Source organism: Balaenoptera borealis, assembly GCF_965194805.1.
Source record: "Balaenoptera borealis genome assembly, chromosome: 8".
In the NCBI taxonomy this organism is placed as follows: Eukaryota; Metazoa; Chordata; class Mammalia; order Artiodactyla; family Balaenopteridae; genus Balaenoptera; species Balaenoptera borealis.
Genome location: NC_138865.1, coordinates 48,236,578 through 48,260,010, shown reverse-complemented (window position 1 = coordinate 48,260,010; position 23,433 = coordinate 48,236,578). Strand labels below are relative to the sequence as shown.

At 37.5% G+C, this 23,433-nt stretch overlaps 1 protein-coding gene across 3 annotated transcripts in view; it reads right to left on the bottom strand.

Annotated features, from left to right (window-relative positions):
* Positions 1 to 23,433, bottom strand: part of LOC309632767 (uncharacterized protein) — a 1,168,925-nt gene that overhangs the window by 959,909 nt on the left and 185,583 nt on the right. For all 3 annotated transcript variants that reach the window (XR_014247049.1, XM_082400626.1, XM_082400625.1), the window contains one exon: positions 10,095 to 10,186. Coding sequence is in view for 2 of the 3 variants with exons in the window: in XM_082400626.1 (XP_082256752.1) it covers positions 10,095 to 10,186 (92 nt within the window). In the remaining variant the exon portion in view is untranslated. The remainder of the gene's footprint in view (positions 1 to 10,094; positions 10,187 to 23,433) is intronic.

The following is a 23,433-nucleotide window of genomic DNA, read 5'->3' as shown; positions in this document are numbered from 1 at the left end:
ACAAATCCTAAGCAGAATAAATAACAAGAAAACCATACCTAGACTTATCAAGATTTAATTGAAAACACCAAAGATAATAAATCTTATAAACAGAAAAAGAATAGAGACAGTTTACCACTGAAAGAGCAAGAGATGAAACCCAACAGCAACAGTGACACCAGACAACAGTAAAATCCCAAAAGAAGTACTTCAGGCAGAAGTAAAGTGATCCCAGATGAAAATTCTGAGATTCAAGAAGGAATGATGGACAAAGGCAGAAATGAATATATGGGATAATCTAAAGAGACCCAGACTGTATAAAACAAAAATAATAATGGCTTGTGTGGTTAAGAAAAAAGAAATGGCACTAATATTTATGGCAGCAATAGCATAGAAGTCACAAGAGGTAATGAGGGAGGCAGGTGATGGGAGGTAAAGTGTGGAATGGTCTTTATATTATTTGGGAGAAGGTAGAAATATTGAGTTACTTTAGCCTTTGAAAAGTAATCATAGTGAAATTTATATGATAGCAACTAAATGAAAAGAAATATAGTGAATAACGTTTACACCAATAGTGTAGAGAGGAAAAAAAAAGGAATGAGAAGAAAAATAATCAATCCAGAAGAAATAAAGAAGAGGGAGAAAAAGAAACATAAATGAGACAAGCAGTCTTCAAAATAAATTGCTAGAAAAAATATTCAACATATCAGTAATTACAATAAATGTAAATGAATTTAATGTTCTAATTAGCAAAACTGTCAGACGGATTGTTTGAGCTGGTTGTATTCTGTTGATAAGACACATAACCAAAGTATATGCCCCAGTAAGACTGAAAGTAAAAAGATATGAAACTAAACTGAAAGAGAGTTGGTATACCCATACCAATATCAGAAAAAGTAGACCTCAAACAAAAAGCATTGCTACAGATAAAAGTATGCAGCCACGGGGGCGGAGTCAAGTGGTGGTGTGGGAAGACACGGAGTTAGCGTCTCCCCACAACTAGGGCGCCTGCCAGTCACTGGTGGGGAACTCTGACCCCCAAGGAGATGGGAGGAATCCCAGAGCAAACCATTAGGACGTAGGGGGACCAAGTGGGGGAGGAGAAGTGGAGGCCAGACAAGATTGGCGCCCCTGAGTCTGGGGAGATCAGGAGAGGCAGGAGGGAGGGGCCCTCTGGGAAGAGCGGGATAAACCGAGGGCGATGGCCCCGCTCACTCGGCCGGGGAGCCTGCTGATCTCCCAAGCCAGTTCCTCCCCCTCTAAACCCCCCTCTAGGCCACATGGGTCCTTGAGGACACAGGAAGGAGGCCGAGGGGACAACAGGAGAGGCAGGCAGGAGGGACCCTTGGGGAGGAGTGGGAGAGGAGAGGAGGGCATTTGCCCCACCCACTCAAGCCCAGGAAGCCTGCTGGTCTCCCAGGTGAGGTCTCCTGCCCTCTGACATTAGGGGTGGGGGCACTTCTGGGCCCCTTCTGTTCCTTGAGCCTAAGCCCCACCCCCCATAGGCCCCAGGGCCTTTTCCAGCACTATGGGTCCTGAGCATTGGCCCTGCCCACTGCCCAAACCTCGCCCTTACTTATGCCATGCTCTCCACAGCCAAGGCCCTCCCCCCAACTTATTTGTTTTTTTCTTCTTTTCTCTCCTCCTCTTTTTTACTATTGTGGTACTGATGTACCTTCTGGTTGTTGACTCATTTATATTTTTATTTTTACATTCTTTCTAACATATCTGTTAGTTTCCAAGTCTAATTTTATCTTTTACTTTGTTATTGTTCTCTCTCTTTTTTTTTTTTGCCACCACACGTGGCTTGTGGGACCTTGATTTGGGAGCCTGGGTCAGGAAGAAGTTCCTGCAGTGGGAGCTCTGAGTCCAAACCACTGGACTAACAGAGAACCTCAGACCCCAGGGAATATTCAACAGAGTGAGGTCTCACAGAGTTCCTCATCTCAGCACCAAGAGACAGCTCTACCCAGTAGCCTACGAACCCCACCTTAGGTCAAACAACCAGTAAAACAGGAACACAATACCACTCAAAAAAAAAAAAAAAATGAGAGGGCAAAAATATGTGGCACAGATGAAAGAGCAAGGTAAAAACCTATAAGACCAAATAAACGAAGAGGAAATAGGCAATCTACCTGAAAAAGAATTCTGAGTAATGATAGTAAAGATGTAGCAGAATCTCGGAAATAGAATGGAAGCACGGACTGAGAAAATACAAGAAATGTTTAACAAAGATCTAGAAGAACTAAAGAACAAACAAACAGAGATGAACAACACAATAACTGGAATGAAAAATACACTAGAAGGAATCAATAACAGAATAACAGAGGCAGAAGAACGAATGAGTGAGCTGGAAGACAAAATGGTGGAAATAAGTGCTGAGGAGCAGAATAAAGAAAAAAGAATGAAAATAATTGAAGACAATCTCAGAGACCTCTAGGACAACACTAAATGCACCAACATTCGAATTATAGGGGTCCCAGAAGAAGAAGAGAAAAAGAAAGGGTCTGAGAAAATATTTGAAGAGGTTATAGTGGACAACTTCCCTAACATGGGAAAGGAAATAGTCACCCAACTCCAGGAAGCACAGAGAGCCCCATAGAGGATAAACCCTAGGAAAAACACACCAAAACACATATTAATCAAGCTAACAAAAATTAAATTCAAAGAAAAAATGTTAAAAGGAGCAAGGGAAAAACAAAAAATAACATACAAAGGAATCCCCATAAGGTTATCAGCTGATTTTTCAGTGGAAACTCTGCACACCAGAAGGGGGTGGCAGGATATACTTAGAGTGATGAAAGAGAAAAACCTACAACCAAGATTACTCTACCCAGCAAGGATCTCATTCAGATTCGATGGAGAAGCCAAAAGCTTTTCAGACAAACAAAAGCTAAGAGAATTCAGCAATGCAAAACCAGCTTTACAACAAATGATAAAGAAACTTTTCTAAGTGGGAAACACAAGAGAAGGAAAAGACCCACAAAAACAAACCCAAAACAATTAAGAAAATGGTAATAGGAACAGACATATCGGTAATAACCTTGAATGTAAATGGATTAAATGCCCCAACCAAAAGACACAGACTGGCTGAACAGAGACAAAAACAAGACCCATATATATGCTGTCTACATGAGACCCACTTCAGACCTAGGGACACATACAGACTGAAAGTGAGGGGATGGAAAAAGATATTCCATGCGAATGAAAATCAAAAGAAAGCAGGAGTAGCAATACTCATATGAGATAAAATAGCCTTTAAAATAAAGAATGTTACAAGAGACAAGGAAGAACACTACATAATGATGAAGGGATCAATCCCAGAAGAAGATATAACAATTATAAATATATATGCACCCAACATAGGAGCACCTCAATACATAAGGCAACTGCTAACAGTTCTAAAAGAGGGAATTGACAGTAACACAAAAACAGTGGGGGACTTTAACACCGCTCTAACACTAATGGACAGATCATCCAAACAGAAAATTAATAAGGAAACACAAGCTTTAAATGACACAATAGACCAGAGATTTAATTGATATTTATGGGACATTCCATCCAAAAACAGCAGATTACACTTTCTTCTCAAGTGCACATGGAACATTCTCCAGGATGGATCATATCCTGGGTCACAAATCAAGCCTCAGTAAATTTAAGAATATTGAAATCATATCAAACATCTTTTCTGACCACAATGCTATAATATTAGAAATCAATTACAGGGAAAAAATGTAAAAAACAAACACATGGAGGCTAAACAATACACTACTAAATAACCAAGAGATCACTAAAGAAATCAAAGAGGAAATCAAAAAATATCTAGAGACAAATGACAATGAAAACACGATGATACAAAACCTATGGGAGGCAGCAAAAACAGTTCTAAGAGGGAAGTTTATAACAATACAATCCTACCTCAAGAAACAACAAACATCTCAAATAAACAATCTAACCTTACACCTAAAGGAACTAGAAAAAGAAGAACAAACAAAACCCAAAGTTAACAGAAGGAAAGAAATCATAAATATCAGAGCAGAAATAAATGAAATAGGAACAAAGAAAACAACAGCAAAGATCAATAAAACTAAAAGCTTGTTCTTTGAGAAGATAAACAAAATTGATAAACCATTAGCCAGACTCATCAAGAAAAAGAGGGAGAGGACTCACATCAATAAAATTAGAAATGAAAAAGGAGAAGTTACAACAGACACTGCAGAAATACAAAGCATCCTAAGAGACTACTACAAACAACTCTACGCCAATAAAATGGACAACCTGGAAGAAACAGACAAATTCTTAGAAAGGTATAAACTTCCAAGACTGAACCAGGAAGAAATAGAAAATATGAACAGACCAATCACAAGTAATGAAATTGAAAATGTCATTAAAATCTTCCAACAAACAAAAGTCAAGGACCAGATGGCTTCACAGGTGAATTCTATCAAACATTTAGAGAAGCGCTAACATCTATCCTTCTCAAACTCTTCCAAAAAATTGCAGAGGAACACTCCCAAACTCATTCTATGAGTCCACCATCACCCTGATACCAAAACCAGACAAAGGTACTACAAAAAAAGAAAATTACAGACCAATATCACTCATGAATATAGATGCAAAAATTCTCAACAAAATACTAGCAAACAGAATCCAACAACACATTAAAAGGATCATACACCGTGATCAAGTGGGATTTATCCCAGGGATGCAAGGATTCTTCAATATACGCAAATCAATCAATGTGATACACCATATTAACAAACTGAAGAATAAAAACCATATGATCATCTCAATAGATGCAAAAAAAGCTTTTGACAAAATTCAACACCCATTTATGATGACAACTCTCCAGAAAATGGGCATAGAGGGAACCTACCTCAACATAATAAAGGCCATATAGGACAAACCCACAGCAAACATCATTCTCAATGGTGAATAACTGAAAGCATTTCCTCTAACATCAGGAACAAGACAAGGATGTCCACTCTCACCACTATTATTCAACATAGTTTTGGAAGTCCTAGCCATGGTAATCAGAGAAGAAAAAGAAATAAAAGGAATACAAATTAGAAAAGAAGAAGTAAAACTGTCACTGTTTGCAGATGACATGGTACTATACATAGAGAATCCTAAAGATGCCACCAGAAAACTACTAGAGCTCATCAATGAATTTGGTAAAGTTGCAGGATACAAAATTAATGCACAGAAATCTCTTGCATTCCTATACACTAATGATGAGAAATCTGAAAGAGAAATTAAGGAAACACTCCCATTTACCATTGCAACAAAAAGAATAAAATACCTAGCAATAAACCTAGCTAGGGAGACGAAAGACCTATATGCAGAAAACCATAAGACACTGATGAAAGAAATTAAAGACGATACCAACAGATGGAGAGATATACCATGTTCTTGGATTGGAAGAATCAATATTGTGAAAATGACTCTACTACCCAAAGCAATCTACAGATTCAATATAATCCCTATCAAATTACCAATGGCATTTTTTACAGAACTAGAACAAACATTCTTAAAATTTGTATGGAGACACAAAAGACCCTGAATACCAAAAGCGGTCTTGAGGGGAAAAAAAAACGAGCTGGAGGAATCAGACTCTCTGACTTCAGACTATACTACAAAGCCACAGTAATCAAGACAATATGGTACTGGCACAAAAACAGAAATATAGATCAATGGAACAGGATAGAAAGCCCAGAGATAAACCCACACACCTATGGTCAACTAATCTATGACAAAGGAGGCAAGGATATACAATGGAGAAAAGACAGTCTCTTCAATAAATTGTGCTGGGAAAACTGAATAGCTACATGTAAAAGAATGAAATTAGAACACTCCCTAACACCATACACAAAAATGAACTCAAAATGAATTAGAGACCTAAATGTAAGATGTGACACTATAAAACTCTTAGAGGAAAACATAGGCAGAACACTCTTTGACATAAATCACAGCAAGATCTTTTTTGATCCACATACTAGAGTAATGGAAATAAAAACAAAAATAAACAAATGGGACCTAATGAAACTTCAAAGCTTTTGCACAGCAAAGGAAACTACAAACAAGATGAAAAGACAACCCTCAGAATGGGAGAAAATATTTGCAAATGAATCAATGGACAAAGGATTAATCTCCAAAATATATAGACAGCTCATGCAGCTCAACATATAAAAAACAAACAACCCAATCCAAACATGGGCAGAAGACCTAAGTAGACATTTCTCCAAAGACATGCAGATGGCCAAGAAGCATATGAAAAGCTGCTCAACATCACTAATTATTAGAGAAATGCAAATCAGAACTACAATGAGGTATCACCTCACACCAGTTAGAATGGGCATCATCACAAAATCTATAAAGAACAAATGCTGGAGAGGGTGTGGAGAAAAGGGAACCCTCTTGCACTGCTGGTGGGAATGTAAATTGATACAGCCACTATGGAGAACAGTATGGTGTTTCCTTAAAAAACTAAAAATAGAATTATCACATGACCCAGCAATCCCACTACTGGGCATATACCCAGAGAAATCCATAATTCAAAAAGACACATGCACCCCAGTGTTCACTGCAGCACTATTTACAATAGTCAGGATATGGAAGCAACCTAAATGCCCATCGACAGACGAATGCATAAAGAAGATGTGGTACATATATACAATGGAATATTACTCAGCCATAAAAGGGAATGAAATGGGGTCATTTGTAGAGATGTGGATGGACCTAGAGACTGTCATACAGAGTGAAGTAAGTCAGAAAGAGAAAAACAAATATCATATATTAACGCATATATGTGGAACCTAGAAAAATGGTACAGATGAACCAGTTTGCAGGGCAGAAATTGAGACACAGATGTAGAGAACAAAAGTGTGGACACCAAGGGGGAAAGCCGCAGGGGGTGGGGGTGGGGGTGTGATTAATTTGGAGATTGGGATTGACATGTATACACTGATGTGTATAAAATTGATGACTAATAAGAACCTGCTGTATAAAAAAATAAATAAAATAAAATTCAAAACTTCAAAAAATATAAATAAATAATAAATAAATAAAAATAAAAAGAAACACGTAATTTGCCCCTCAAAACCAGCACTCTCCAAATCACCTAGTTTGGTTAACAAATCCACCAATAACTGTAACAGTAAAAAACATGAAATGATTTTTCATTTTTTTAGAAAAGTTCAGTGAAAGCATGATGGTAATAACTATGCTAGTGGACAGGCAAAGATTCTAGAGATTGGGAATGATCTTCACCCTTTAGAAGAATAGGTTGGACACTTTCCACATGACATGATAACAGAATACCTGAAAACAAAGTCCCTCCTGAATATTTACAGTAGAGTTGTAGCTAATCAGACAGATGTTTAGCTCTATCTCAGATGTTTGTTCAAAATAGCATCAATTCTCATTTTTTTCAATGAGGTATAAAGATAGTCTAAGGAATTGTTAACAGGGTGCCTTGTCTGGAAGCACTCTCAGAGCACGAAGGTCCTCGAGGTAGAGATCTGAAGGTCGAATGGGGAATGGAGGGTGCACACCCCACCCAGCAGCCAGGAACCTATTATCCACCATGGGTTTCTGTTAAGTGAAGGAAAACGCCCTTCAGTAATGAGAGGTCTGCAGCCAGGTGCAATCAAAACCCAACTGCATCCTGCAAGCCAAAGAGTTTGTTTCATGTGAGTTTTTTAACTCCAGACACTAGAAATCTCTCAAATGACCTGCTGCAGTAGTTTTCAGTCTTCAAGTTCTCCTTTGCATATTTGACCGATGTCAAAAAAAGGACCGAAGAAATACATCTCAATGCAGAGCTGCATTTTTTTTTTTTTTTTTTTTTTGGTTTGCCTAACATGCCCCTCCATTTTGCTGCACTTCCTAAAAATTAAGCAAGGGCACTTCTGCAGTGTCATGGTTGTTGGCAGTGAGACAGGTTCCTCAATAGCGCATTTACACCTGGGTAATTCTCTGCAGTCCTAATTGGTCTGAGAGCCGACGCTAACTTGAAGGTCTGTGATCAGTGACGAATAATCAAATGATTCCCGAATCGCTAAGGTCACAGAGTCCAGAAATGACAGAGCTCTTTCCTGCACATCACTTCTTCCTGTTGGGTTTTCAAAAGAGGCTTCACCTAAAATGATGATTAGAGAAACAATTCCAACTACTCTCCTCCAAAGTGTGGTGAATACAACTTTGAGTTCAGCTACGTCATCACTTTCCACAAAGTGACACCTGGACAGATGCTGTTTCACTTTGCTGTGTAAGCTGATGCCGAGTCGTCTGAGGTTGTTAGAGGAATCCTTTCCATGTTGAAGGCTACACTTCATGGTTCTGCAGCTGAGAGGAAAGTGAGGCTGATAACAGCCCATGCTCTGCTTGCAGAACCTCTGCCCTTGTGCACGGTCACCTCCACCTAGAGGAAGGCACGTCTTTTTCCTCCCAACAAGGCCCCCTGTGCTGACCAAGATTTACACTTTCAGGGCTGTGACCACCCAGAAGAGGCCCCTTTCTCTAATTCATACACACGTGCCTAAAAGCCAGGCGTGGCACTCCTCATGTTGGTTAGTGTGACCTGATGAAAAGAACACCCACATGAGAGTCTTTGAAACCTTCAGCTAAACCTCGTGAACCACTTACCATCATCTGATCTTGGGAAACTTAAGTACAGCTCTAAAGCTATAGTTTCCTCATTTTAAAAATGGGGATAATATTGTAAAACTTGCAAGATTGACATGAAGACTAAGTTAAACAACATGAAAGTACATAATAGATGTTCAGGAAATTTAACTTTCCCTTTCTTTTCACCATCTTTCTGGTTTGTATTACAGTAATGAACATTTGTATAGTCAGTTTACCACTTGCTGACTTTTTTTTTTCATTCTACCTTAGATCTTTTTAAAAAAATTGTATTGAAGTATAGTTGATTTACAATGTTGTGTTACTTTCAGGTATACAGCACAGTGATTCAGTTATATATTATATATATTCTCTTTCAGATTCTTTTCCCTTATAGGTTACTATAAAATACTGAGTATAGTTTCCTGTGCTATACAGTAGGTCCTTGCTGGTTATCTGTTTTATATATAATAGTGTGTATATGTTAATCCCACCCTCCTAATTTATCCCCCCCACCCTTTCCCCTTTGGTAACCGTAAATTTGTTTTCTATGTCTGTGGTCTATTTCTGTTTTGTAGATAAATTCATTTGTATCTCATTTTCTATAGATTCTATATATAAGCGATATCATATAATATCTTTCTTTCTCTGAGGCCACCATCACCCTGATACCAAAACCAGACAACGGTACCACAAAAAAAGAAAATTACAGGCCAATATCACTGATGAACATAGACACAAAAAATCCTCAACGGAACACTAGCAAACCGAACCCAGCAATACATTAAAAGGATCATACCTATGATCAAATTGGATTTATCCCAGGATGCAAAGATTTTTCAATATTTTCAAATCAATCAGTGTGATACACCACATTAACAAATTGAATAATAAAAACCATATGATCATCTCAATAGAAGCAGAAAAATCTTTTGATAAAACTCAACACGTATTTATGATAAAAAGTCTCTAGAAAGTGGGCATAGAGGGAACCTACCTCAACATAATGAAGGCCATATATAACAAACCCACACCTAACATCATACTCAATGGTGAAAAGGTGAAAGCATTTCCTCTAAGATCAGGAATAAGACAAGGATGCCTACTTTTGCCACTTGTATTCAACATAGTTTTAGAAGTCCGAGCCACAGCAATCAGAGAAGAAAAAGAAATAAAAGGAATACAAATTGGAAAAGAAGAAGTAAAACTGTCACTGTTTGCAGATGACATGATAGTATACAGAGAAAATTCTAAAGTTTCTGACTATTTATATATCTATCTCACTTAATGCTCCTGAAGCACATAGGAAAATGGAGACAAAGAGATACATGCTGATGGTTTACCTAGGATATGACCAAAGCTGGTTACAGCACTGTCCAATGGCTTCAGGTTGGGATTACTAAGATTGTGATACCTTAGCAGAAGAAGATATAACAGGCGATATTTTGCTAATATAATCATAGCATGAACCTAGAAATAAAGCCACTCACCATTCACCAGAGATTTGCAGTTTGGAAGTTCTTCAGTCTCTATGGAGGGAGGATGAAACCACATATGCCATGTTCTCCACCAAGTCTTCTGCCTTGTAAAGAAAAAGAAAAAATAATGCAACCATTGCTTCAGGGAATGACAGTAATATTGTTAGAGTGCCAGAGAGTATAAAATTTGCTTCCAGGTTTTTTATATATTCAAAAAATATTTATTGAACATCTATTATATCTTCAATATAATTCTAACTTTCAGGATACAGCACAGAATACAGCAGACAAAATATCTGCTCCCAAGGACCTTACATTCTAGTGGGAATAACCAACAATAGACAAAGTGACAAATAAATACATATCAGGAGGTAATAAATTCTATTAATAAAAATAAAGCAGAGATGGAGGAATATAAGAGAACAGATCCTCTGTGAGGCAGGGGTATGGGCTGATATAGTTAAGGAGATCTCTGATAAATGAATATTGACATTATTTCCAAAAACAAAAAGTACTGCTTTGTTCCCTTTTAAAGAAAAATAACAGCAAAATAAAACAAACAAAACAAAAAGCAAGCTCAGAAGTTGAGACCCTGCCTTTACTTTCATAATTCCCATCTCCACTTATACTTTTCCCCTGTGAAATCTACAAGCACACAGCACTGAGGCTCCCAGAGAATGAGACTTCCTTCCCAACCTCCTCTTTATCTGAATTTTTCCTCTGGGCCAACAATTCCTATCCTCTGATATACCAAGAACAACAACACAACTCTATTTGAATGTGAAAATCTTCAGGAACATTACAAAATTTCTCTCATGTTCAACTTATCAAGAACACACTGGCATACTTTTAAGCACATCTTGAAACTTAAGCAGTAGCAATGCATAAATAGTACTGCAATCAAGTCAGAAAGATCAATAGAAAAGGATTTAGGCACTTTAATTTGTTTTTCCGCCCCAGAAGGACAGATTTGATGAAGCAGGACTCTCCATTAAGTTTTTTGAGTATGAAGCTAGATAATACAGCAGAGATTACTGACTCAACGCCCTCATTGTATAAGTGAGGATCTAGGGTCCAGGAAGTTTAGTGATAATAGTTGTTCATACTAATGGAGGCCTATGTGCCTGCAAGTGTACCAAGCGCTTTATTCCCTGTGTTAGTCAAAGTTCTCCAGAGAAATAAAAATAAAACCAATAGAAAATGTGTGCATCTCTCTCTCTCTCTCTCTCTCTCTCTCTCTCCACACATATATATATATAGAGAGAGAGACAGACACAGACAGAGAGAGAGAGACACACACGGAGAAAGAGAAGAGGCTTTAAGAAATTGACTCCTAAGCAACTGCCAAGACTTAAACCTATAGGGCAGGCTGGCAAACTGGAAATTCAGATAAGAGTCGGATACACGCACCCCAATGTTCACCACAGCACTATTTACAATAGCCAGGACATGGAAGAAACCTAAGTGTCCACCAACAGATGAATGGATAAAGAAGATGTGGCACATATATACAATGGAATATTACTCAGCCATAAAAAGAAATGAAATTGAGTTATTTGCAGTGAGGTGGATGGACCTATAGACTGTCATACAGAGTGAAGTAAGTCAGAAAGAGAAAAACAAATATCGTATATTAACGCATATATGTGGAATCTAGAAAAATGGTACAGATGAACTTATTTGCAAAGCAGAAATAGAGACACAGACGTAGAGAACAAACATATGGATACCAAGGGGGGAAGGGGGTGTGGGATGGACAGGGAGATTGGGATTGACATATATACACTACTATGTATAAAATAGATAACTAATGAGAACCAACAGCATAGCACAAGGAAATCTACTCAATGCTCTGTGGTGACCTAAATGGGAAAGAAATCCAAGGAAGACAGGATATATGTATCCACGTGGCTGATTCACTTTGCTGTACAGCAGAAACTAACACAACATTGTAAAGCAGCTATACTCCAATAAAAAAAATTAAAAATAAAAAAAAAGAGTTGACGTTACAGTTTTGAGTCTGAAATCCACATGCTGGAAAAGAAAGCAGGTTTTCTATGTTGCAGTCTGAAGGAAGAATTGCTTTTTCTTCAGGAAATCTCAGACTTTGCTTTTGAGATCCTCACCTGATTAGATGAGGCCCACTCACACTATGGAGGGTAATTTGCTTTATTCAAAGTCTACACATCTAAAAAGTACCTTCTCAGCCACATGGAGACTAGTATTTGACCAGATGACTGGGCACCACAGCCTAGTCAAATTGGCACATAATATTAACCATCATATTTCTTTTCTCTTATTATGAAATTAACATTATTATCGCCTACATTTTATAAAGCAGAAAATTGAGGGCTCAGAGATCTCAGGGGACTTGTCTAGGTTACACCATTAGGAAGCATCCATATGGGACAGACTTGAACAGAACCCACCTTTTCAATCATCTGCTCTCTGGCTCCGGTCTCTCCATTAGCATAGAGGTAGGTCCAGAATCTACATTTCTTGATTCCTATGAAGACTGTTAAACCTCATCTGATAAAGACCATCAGGGACACTCCTTATTAACTAACTGCAGCAAAGAGACCACACATGAAGAGGAACCATTGGGCATCTCATCAGCCAAAGGAAAAGATAGAGCTATTATAGGATTTGGGGAGAAGATGCAAGGCAGGTAAAAATGAAGCAATTTTGATAGGCTCAGGACCAAGCAGGACTACATATAAATGATTAACCTGAAACCTGGGTTCCATAGTGGACTCAGGGTTCTACTTCCTTAGATACTACAATGTTAATATAAATGTAGAAAGTTGTGTCTTAAAAAGCCCATGTGGGGCTTCCCTGGTGGCGCACTGGTTGAGAATCTGCCTGCTAATGCAGGGGACACGGGTTCGAGCCCTGGTCTGGGAAGATCCCACATGCCGCGGAGCAACTGGGCCCGTGAGCCACAACTGCTGAGCCTGCGCGTCTGGAGCCTGTGCCCCGCAACGGGAGGGGCCGCAATAGTGAGAGGCCCGCGCACCGCGATGAAGAGTGGCCCCCGCTTGCCGCAACTAGAGAAAGCCCTCGCACGAAACGAAGACCCAACACAGCTAAAAATAAATAAATAAATTAAAAAAAAAAAAAAAGAACCACTGGTCTAATCCCTTCCTACAAAAAAAAAGCCCATCTGAAGCTCTGCAGCTGGGTTAGAAATCAGGCCACTTCTCTGTCTCAAAGTGACTCAGATCTTCCAGGAGAGAATGAGATATTCCATTCTTATGGATGATTTCTCATCATTCTGCTTTATTTATTTTATTTTTTTGCTTTATTTTTAATTAACAAAAAACAGTCTTCACAGGTCCACAATCCCAGGTGCTGAATAGACAAAGATGAACAAGACATCCTAGAATCCTGGTGAGGAGAAAAGGCACATCCACCAAGTAATCACAATGCAGTGTGATGGGGGCAAGGATAGAGGGAGAGACAAGTAAGCTGGCCTCAGGAAGCCAGAAATATTACAGCAAAGATGGCTTCAGTAGAAACAGATGAATCAGAAGAATGAGTAGTTCACCAGGTGAGGAAACAAGAAAGACAGATTACGTCCAAACAACTACAAGGTAGTATGATAAGTAATAGAATGGAGAACTAAATAAAGTGCTTAGAGCTAAACTAATTCTGCCTGACTGACTACCTCAAATTTATCGCTATTATGCTCTCTGAGGCCCTGGGCCATTGCATATCCTGTTTCCTCTTCTGCAAAGTCCTCTCCATCCCCACCCCAGAAACTACCCTCCCATCACTGGCCTAGTGACCACGACTTACCCTTCCAGTCTCAGCTGAAATATGTCCTCTGGGAAGCCTTATTATTTTCACAACTAATGATAGCAAAAATAACAATAATAATATAATAATAGTGAAAGTTTACTGGGTAATTTCTATATGCCAGGCATTTACAAGCACTCTACCCACATCATCTCATTTAATTATTACAAGAACCCATGTGATAATATGGTCATGCATTTTGTGGAGGCCACTCAAGATTAGTTAAGTAATTTGTTTTAGTTTAGTTAGCTCAAAAGTGACAAAACCAGGATTTGAATTCATTGAGTCTGATTCCAAAAACAACCTAGCGTCTTAACCATGAAGGTTTTCTGCAGCATTTTCTGCCTTGTGCAAGAATAATCAACCATACCCTCCTTCGTGCCAACTCTGTATCTTTATGCATCTGTGTTATGGTACTATCCTCAGGCTATTAGTCATTTTTCACATGGTTCAAACCTCCATTACATCATGAGGTCTTAAGAGAGGTATTTAACGTGATATCAATCCCTAGTGCCTAGAACTGGTACCTACACACAGTAGAAATTCAGTAAATGTTTGAGAATGAATGACTGAATGACTGAATGGATGGGACCCACTATGTGAAAATCCACATAGGTCACTGTCAGGTATGTTGTCTGAGAATGAACTATGAAGGGTCATGTCATACCCAGGCAACAGGCATTCATGGTGGCTAGGGGAGGAAACGGGCAAAAGAGTGGACAAAGTCCAGTGTAAAGGCTGCAGCATCACTATGCTGTTGAGAGATGGTCCAGACATCCATTGCCTATTCCTTACAAAAATCCCTCCAGGTAGGAGATGGTCAGGGTCATTTTCAGATGGCTGCCCCTTTCCTAACACCCTCCTCAACACATACACACACACACACACACACACACACACACACACACACACACACACACACAGAGCTTTTATGCCCACACAGGAATATTCTGGCATCTCTAGTTGTCTCCAGTCGGTTACCTCCCAAAAGCTAATAATCCTCACTCACACATCTGCATTTTTAACCCAAGTCCTCACAACCAGGCGTTCCAAGTTCCTGTAAAGGAAGCAAATAGAAACAAAGAGAAAAAGAGCCTTATTGCTCCTGCAGTGTTCTCTCTGGGGACCTTCCTCCCTAGGTTATGGGTGCTCTGTCTTTCTGCTGTTCTTTTCCTGCTTTAATTTAGAGCTCAGAGTTCTGATTGGATTAACTGCCAGGACACTTTGGAAGAGTCCTTGCTCAGCAATATATGTCTGTCCCTTGCAGGGACACTGTATCCCCAAATACCATGTCCTCTCCTGAGCTATCTATTGCTTCACATTGTATCCTCTGCACAAAAATTGGCCTTCAGTTCACAGACCTCACTTTGCGGCACCTGTTGCATTAATAACTAGGAAAGTCAGTTCAGCCAAGGGCCAGACATTCACCAAGCATTGTTCCCATGCAGTAAATAATCAGGTAGCAAGGAGGTATCTTTGCAGATTTCACTTTCTTGATATTATGTCCCAAATAGAACGTTTGTGAAAATACATTTCACCTGTACATGGTAATAGAATGACATTACTTCATTGAAATAATTAGACTGTATTTATTCTATAATATAAAAGTTAAAGTATATTTAATAAAACTAGCAGAATATGGCAATCTATTTGAAACGTGGCATGGAATTCTGCCTTGTCTTTCAGAGACAAGACATTTTATAAGGACAAGAAGAAAAGTCTCCTCAAGTCCTGATTTGTTTTAATCTGGATAGTGTCATGTAATAAAAAAGAAATAGCTTTGAAATCAGATGCATCTGAGGTTAAATCCCAGGTCTGCCATTTAGCATTGGTGTGACCTTTGAGCAAATGACTTCACCTCTCTGAGTTCAATTCCCTCACTTGTAAAAAAGGATACTACTGACTGTCTTACAGGATTGTGGAGGAATGATGGTAATACAGTATGCAAAGTACCTAATAGCACTCCTGACACAAGGAAGGTGTTCAATAAATGGGAATCTCTTTGCATAGGAGGTAGCATGTAGGAAAGATCCCAAGGACCAAGGCATTGTTGCTCTCTTCAGCAGCTACTCTTCCTGCTGTCCTGCTTTCTACTCCTACCCTCTCCTCTCCCAACAATCCTGGTAGCATGAGGGGCTGGCTTAGCAGTAGAACCAATACCCCTTTCTTCTCCTATTGGCATACCAACATTTCAACTCAAATACAGATTTTACCACAAATGAAGGTTCATTTTAGCATACACCTAGGTTTAGAATTTACTAACAATCTCTGGCCACCGAAGCAGCCAATAGACACCATAGCTATACTGCAACCCTTAAAAGAAGCTTTTTAATTTACCTTCTTGATAGTGTTAAGGAATGTAAGGAGACAACTTGAGTTATTTTTTATTCCTTTTGATGGCCAGAATTGTGGCCTTTGAAGGTCCACTTTGTTCCCAAATTAAACCATATGGGTTATGGTATTACAAGTTTTATGGCCCTCAACTTGACTATCAAATTTATAAGACCAGGGCTTTGTCTTTATCTTATTGTCATCCCTCAGCACCTAGCATAGCGTTGCATATGCTACAAACCCTTTAATAACACTTTCTTCTCTTGACTTGATTCACTTTGATATTGACCATCAAATCAAACAGGACCTCAACTACACCTTACTCTAATCAATTTCCTATTCTCTTCTCAAATAGATGATAGATGTATTCTTAAATAAATGAGGAGATTAAGAAGTGCTGTGCTAAATGAATCGTAGACTCTTGGCCCAGGAGTATGTTTCAGCGTCCTCACAGAACTTACAGAAATGGCTGAATCACTGTCAGTGCACTTGAGAAACCCCGCAGAGGAAATGAGCTCCTGAAAAACTGGATACAAGCAAGTGTCATTTGGATTTATAAAAAGAGGAAGAATGTGTATTCATGAATTAGAGAGCACTGAGCTTGACATCTGTTCTGGGCAAAGTTCTAGAACAATTTTTTTTTTAAAACAATAGCTTCTGAGCACTTAGAAAAAGAAGTGGTAAACTTAGCATGAGCTCACTAAGAATAGTCCTGTCACACTAACCTCATTTCTTAGTGACAGAGTTACTGCACTGGGAGATCAGAGAAATAGAGTAGAAATAGTGTAGCTAGATTTCAGAAAAGCTTTTGACAAGTTCTCTCATGATACCCTTGAGGGCAAGATGGGGGAAAAGCAACCTAAATGATATTACAATTGTACAGACTTATAGCCAACGGACAATTCGTACCCAAAAGGAAACAATGATTGATCATACATTCAACAAATTTTTTAAATTCAATTAACAATTTTTTCCCAACCTCTTATGCTAGCCCTATGTGAAGGGCTAGTGATTCAAGTTTACAGAGAATGGAGGAAATCAGACTTGACAGCAGCAACCTTCAAATGCTTCACTTGTGTGATTTGATTTTCAAAAGTGTTCATGTAAACCTGAGATTATGTCAGACAAATAAAGTGTCTAAAATGAGTGAGGCAATGCCTCTGCTCTTCTCTATGTAGACTGCATTCACTTTTGGCTCCACATACTAAGAGAAACTCTGGATTGTATCCTAAAAGGAGTGATCAGGATGATGAAAAGACGTCAATAAAATCATACTGAGAAGACAGAATGAAATATTAAAAAGAGAAAACCCACAGTTACTTCAGTGCCTTCAAAGAAGTAGAAGTGGGACAGAGCAGGAATTCCAGATGGGCTCAGAAAGGTGCTGAGTTTTCTATAAATGAATTTACTTAAGTGTGGACTGGAACACAAATATCCAGTGAGTGGTTGGAACCCATAACTTGAAATCTTAATGTTTTTTTCTAAGTGTAGATTTTATAATCTCCCAAAGCAAAGATTCTACAACCTCCTTGGCTATTTATCCCATGATTTAACAATAAGCTACTATATTTTTTCAACTTATTTTAAATCATGAAACATATTGAAAATATTTTAAAGTACAGAGAAAACTGAACCAACATTCATATATCCACTACTCAAGTTTATCTAATTTGAACATTTTGCCATTTGCTTCAAATTACTTTTTACAAAATAAATCATTATAAATATAGTTGTGTTTTCCTCTTCCCCACGAAGAGAGAGCATTATCTTAAAGATAGTATGAGCTTGTGTACTCTGGCTACAATATGTTTTATTTATATGCCATGTGTATATATAATAATAACAAATAAATTTGTATTGTTGTAAGGAAACAAATACAAAGGAGTCCAGTTTACTGGAAGAAAAGAGATAATGCTTAGTGTTGAATGATGGGTATGAGTTATCTAGGCATTCTAGGAAGAGGAGGGCATTCCAGGTAGAGGAAGCAGCAGTCTCAATCTCACAGAAGCAAGAAAAGAGTTGGCAATTTCAAAAAAACTGCAAATAAATTTATATTGCTTTAGAGAAGAGGGAAGTTCAAGTGTGAGAAGATGAAAATTGAGAAATCAACAAGGACCTGATTACAAAAGGCTTTATGCCAGAGAGGGACAGTTAAGAATTTTCATTATGAGAATAATATGATTTATATGCATGTTAGATAAACCTTGTCATGATGTGGTTAGAATGGGGTTGGGGGGTAAAGACAGTGGGCTGGGAGTCCAGTTAGCAAGTATTGAAAAAGTCCAAGAAAGAGATGATGTATGGTGTTAGAGAATGTTCTAATTTTATTCTCTTATATGTAGCTGTTCAGTTTCCCCAGCACCATTTATTGAAGAGATTCTTTTATCCATTGTATATTCTTGATTCCTTTGTCATAGATTAATTGACCATAGATGCATGAGTTTATTTCTGGGTTCTCTATTCTGTTCCATTGATCTATATGTCTGTTTTTGTGTCAGTAACATACCGTTTTAATGTATAGTTTTGTAGTATATTCTGAAGACAAGGAGCCTGATTCCTCCAGCTCTGTTTTTCTTTCTCAAGATTGCTTTGGCTATTTGGAAAAATGCCATTTGAAAAATGCCATTGGTAATTTGATAGGAATTGCATTGAATCTATAGACTGCCTTGGGTAGTCATTTTGACAATATTGATTCTTCTAATCCAAGAACACAGAGCATATTTCCATCTATTTGTGTCATCTTTGATTTCTCTCATCAGTGTCTTATAGTTTTTAGAGTACATGTCTTTTGCTTCCTTAGGTAGGTTTATTCCTTATTATATTTGGTGCAATGGTAAATGGGATTGTCTCCTTAATTTCTCTTTTGGATCTTTCATTGTTAGTGTATAGAAATGCATAGCAAAGGAAACCATAAACAAAACAAAAAGACAAATTACAGAATGGGAGAAAATATTTGCAAACAATGCAACCGATAAGGAAATAATCTCCAAAATATATAAACAGCTCACACAGCTCAATATCAAAAAACAAACAAACAAACAATCAAAAAATGGGCAGAAGATCTAAATAGACATTTCTCCAAAGAAGACATACAGATTGGCCAAAAGACACATGAAAAGAGGCTCAATATCACTAATTATTAGAGAAATACAAATCAAAACTACCTCACACTGGTCAGAATGGCCATCATCAAAAAGTCCACAAATAATAAATACTGGAGAAGGTGTGGAGAAAAAAGGAAGCCTCCTACACTGTTGGTGGGAGTGTAAAATGGTACAACCATCATGGAGAACAGTATGGAGTTTCCTTAAAAAACTAAAAATAGAGCTACAATATGATCCTGCAATCCCACTCCTGGGCATATATCCAGAGAAAACCATAATTCAAAAAGATACATACACCTTGGAATTCCCTGCCTGTCCAGTGGTTAGTGCTCCACACTTTCATTGCTGAGGTCCGGGTTAAATCTCTGATCAGGGAACTAAGACCCCACAAGCTGTGTGGTGTGGCAAAAAAAAAAAAAAAAAAGATACGTGCACCCCAATGTTCATAGCAGCACTTTCTACAATAGCCAAGACATGGATGCAACTTAGGTGTCCATAGACAGATGAATGGATAAAGAAGATGTGGTATATATATGCAATGGAATATTACTCAGCCATAAAAAAGAATGAAACAATGCCATTTGCAGCAACATGGATGGACCTAGATATTACCATACTAAGTGCAGTAAGCCAGACAAAGACAAATATCATATGATATCACTCATATGTGGAATCCAAAAAAGATGATACAAATGAACTTATTTACGAAACAGAAATAGACTTACAGACATAGAAAACAAACTTATGGTTACCAAAGAGGAAGGGGGAGAGGTATAAATTAGGAGTTTGGGATTAAAATATACACAGTACTATATATAAAATAGATAACCAACAAGGACATACTGTATAGCACAGGGAACTATACTCAATATCTTGTAATAACCTATAATGGAAAAGAATGTAAAAAAAGAACATATATATGTATGTATAATTGACTCACTTTGCTGTACATCTGAAACTATCACAACATTGTAAATCAACTATGTTTCAATAAAATTTTTTTAAAAAGGGATGATGGAGCTTAAAATAAATCAGGATGAGGTGAACAGATTAAGAATAGATTTAACACTGTTGTGTGTACAAGGGTGTATTTTTAAGAATGATGACAGATATTTAAAGAATTTAGTGACCCACTAGATTTGTAATTATATTTCAGGGAATGATTTGTAACATGACATAATCTGAATCATTATAATAGTATATTGAATTATTAATAACATTATTAAGTAGGAAAAAATAATATATTAGCATAATGTTTATGAAAATTGTGAAAAACTCTCATATTACCATTGTACAATGAACAACTTTTGAGTTTTAAGATGCCTATTTAATTTCCAAATAATTCTTTATAAAATGATTCACCAGTAGTTGTATACAGTTGGTTCTTATACACAAAGATAAGTATATATTGTTATCAAAAAATAAATTCTATCATTCTACTTATAATGTAGAACTATAATTAAAACATCACTTAATTAGTTCAGCTCTTGTTCAGTTTATTTCATTTCTTCCATTTGCCTTCATTCCCATGGAGAAGAGGGTATGGGGCAAGAAGATAGTGAATTCTACTCTTATGCCATAGGGATAAGAATGGAAACTTGACTACTCCATTATCTCCCAGGAACAGTCAGAACAGTACTCCAAAATATTGGCTACTAGGACACAGATGTTCTCACATTCACAAACCAAACTAGATTTCCAGGAAGACCCATTTCATTAATTTGGACAATTCTGCCCATTTTGCTTTCGATAGAAATGGGTTGTTGCTGTTAATGATGTTGTTTTGCATTGTGCAACTATAAAGTAATTAGTTATTTGTCGTCTACCTTTAAACCATTTAAATGTGTGCTGGATAGAGAAAGTATATGTAAGTAATACTTGTTTAAAATGGAAGCTGTTTCTTTCTTTTTTTCTTTTTTCTTTTGGTACAGTTTAGAGACAAAGAGAACAATGGGAGATCTTAGATGACTTAATTATCAAGAAGTATCAACTATGTAAATGAGCCTGATGGTAAAGAAAGCATCTTTTCCTTATAAAGTTGTTACTGCCTCTGAGGCAGTGGTTATTAAAGTCGAGCATGTATCAGAACCACACAGAGGGCTTATTACAAAACAGACAGAAGACCCATCCCTAGAGTTTTTGATTTAGTAGTCCTGGGATGGGGCCTCAGAATGCATTTCTAACAAGTTCCCAGGTGATAATGATGCTTCACCCAAGGACCACACGTTGGGAAGTGCTGCTCTAGGGAGATTTCTCTGACCCCTGAGACTGGGTACCTTGGTCCTCTATGAGCCTCCCTCCCCCATCTGTTTATCCCTCTTCTAGGATCATCACTCTGGAGTCTGATGGCTGATAACACATCTAGCTCCTTTATCAGACCTTTATGCTCCTTTATGCTACCTAAAACAAGTGCATGTCTAGTTTAGACATGCACTCCACAGCCCCTGGAGACAGCACAGGGCCTGCACGGCATAGAGTAGTAGATGGTTAATAATTAGGTGTTGAATGATACTTGATTGATCATCAAATAAATGAAAATGTAAGTTTTGAGGAAGAAACAGAATGTGTGTGTGTATGTGTGTGTGTATTTGTGATCTGAAGAACTCAGAACAGTGATAAGGAAAACGCTGAGTATTCAGGGAAGAAAAGAGTATTAAAGAGGAAAGATATATCTAACTAAAGGAAAAGTAAGAAATTAGATTTTGAAATTCACTTTAGCTACCATAGTGTGTGATGGGAATAAAATAATTTAGAAATATCACAGTAATAAAAGTGTACAAATGGTTTGAACTTTTCCAGATATACTCTTTGGCCCACAAAGCTCCATCCTGTGTAGCTAGTAAAACTGAGAATCACCCCAATTTACCTGCAGTATAGCCAAGGGCACACCAGAGATTAAAGAGATCACCCACATCTTAAACAGAAAAAGAGAATTATAAGAAAAAAATGGAAGAGACCTAGTAGGTCATTCAGTTCTAGTCTCTGGAGTAGTGCAAGATTAAATAAAGTAACATAGGAAAAAATTATGGAAATACACTCAAGAAAACGTAAGACTCTCTGATCCTCTAATTTTTAGTGCCTCACGAAATTCAAGGGTTTATTGTCAACTCATTGCTTAAACCCCTATTCATCAAAAGAAAAATATTCCCTATGGTCTGTATTAGAAATGGAAATAAGAAAGGCAATGTAAAAAGTTGATTTTTGCGGTAGTAAATGACTTGCTTTTTCCTCTGTTCATGAATTTCTGGTTTGTAACTGTACTTATCCAAAATATTAAAATGACCTTCAGGCCAACCCCTTTACTTAAGAGTAAAAGGGGAAGGGAAAATTTCTAGAAGTTGACCATTACAGAAATTACTTTCAAGGCATTTTTCTTTGATAGCTGCTGTTTCGCTCATATTATCATCCTTTTCTGTTGACAAGTTTCCAAGATTTTAATCTTGGATTGAAAATGTTACCCTTTCAGAAAGGACTTATATTGTCAGAAGCAGTGTTGTCGTGGAATACAGAATCATATATGAGAGCGCTTGTTGTATTGAAAAATATACCATTGCTAGGAAAGGCATTTAAATGTTTAATCTGCTTGCTCATAAATCACTTTCAATGTGCTCAAGTTCTTAGACAACATATTTAAACCTTTCTTATTTCTTTTATTATAGCTGTGTCATTTGCATTGCTGAACATGGGGTTATGTTGGCAATTCCAGATAAACCATTGCTTGGAGGGTTTATAACTGCAATTAAGTTTCACCCTGGCTTGGAATTCAAAGGGAAAATTTTTGTGAGGATTTTTTTAAATTTAAAATATATCTGATTTTTTAAGAAATGGTCAGATTGACACTTCGGGTTGACAAAGGGAAGCAAGTGGCCTAAAGCACACAAAACTAACAAGGGCATTGGGAGACCTGGGCATGTTTACCTAAATTCACAGATTTGCTTGGTTGTTTTAGAAAAACATATTCATGGCATTTTAAAAAATTCTATTAACTTTATTTGGAGATTGTTGCTGCTCTTTTTTTTTTAATTAAAAAATTGTTTTTAATTGTATGGACAGTTGTTCTACTCCCTTTCAGTCAAAATATTTAAAATTCATCTAGATATCTATTTAACCTTGGACAC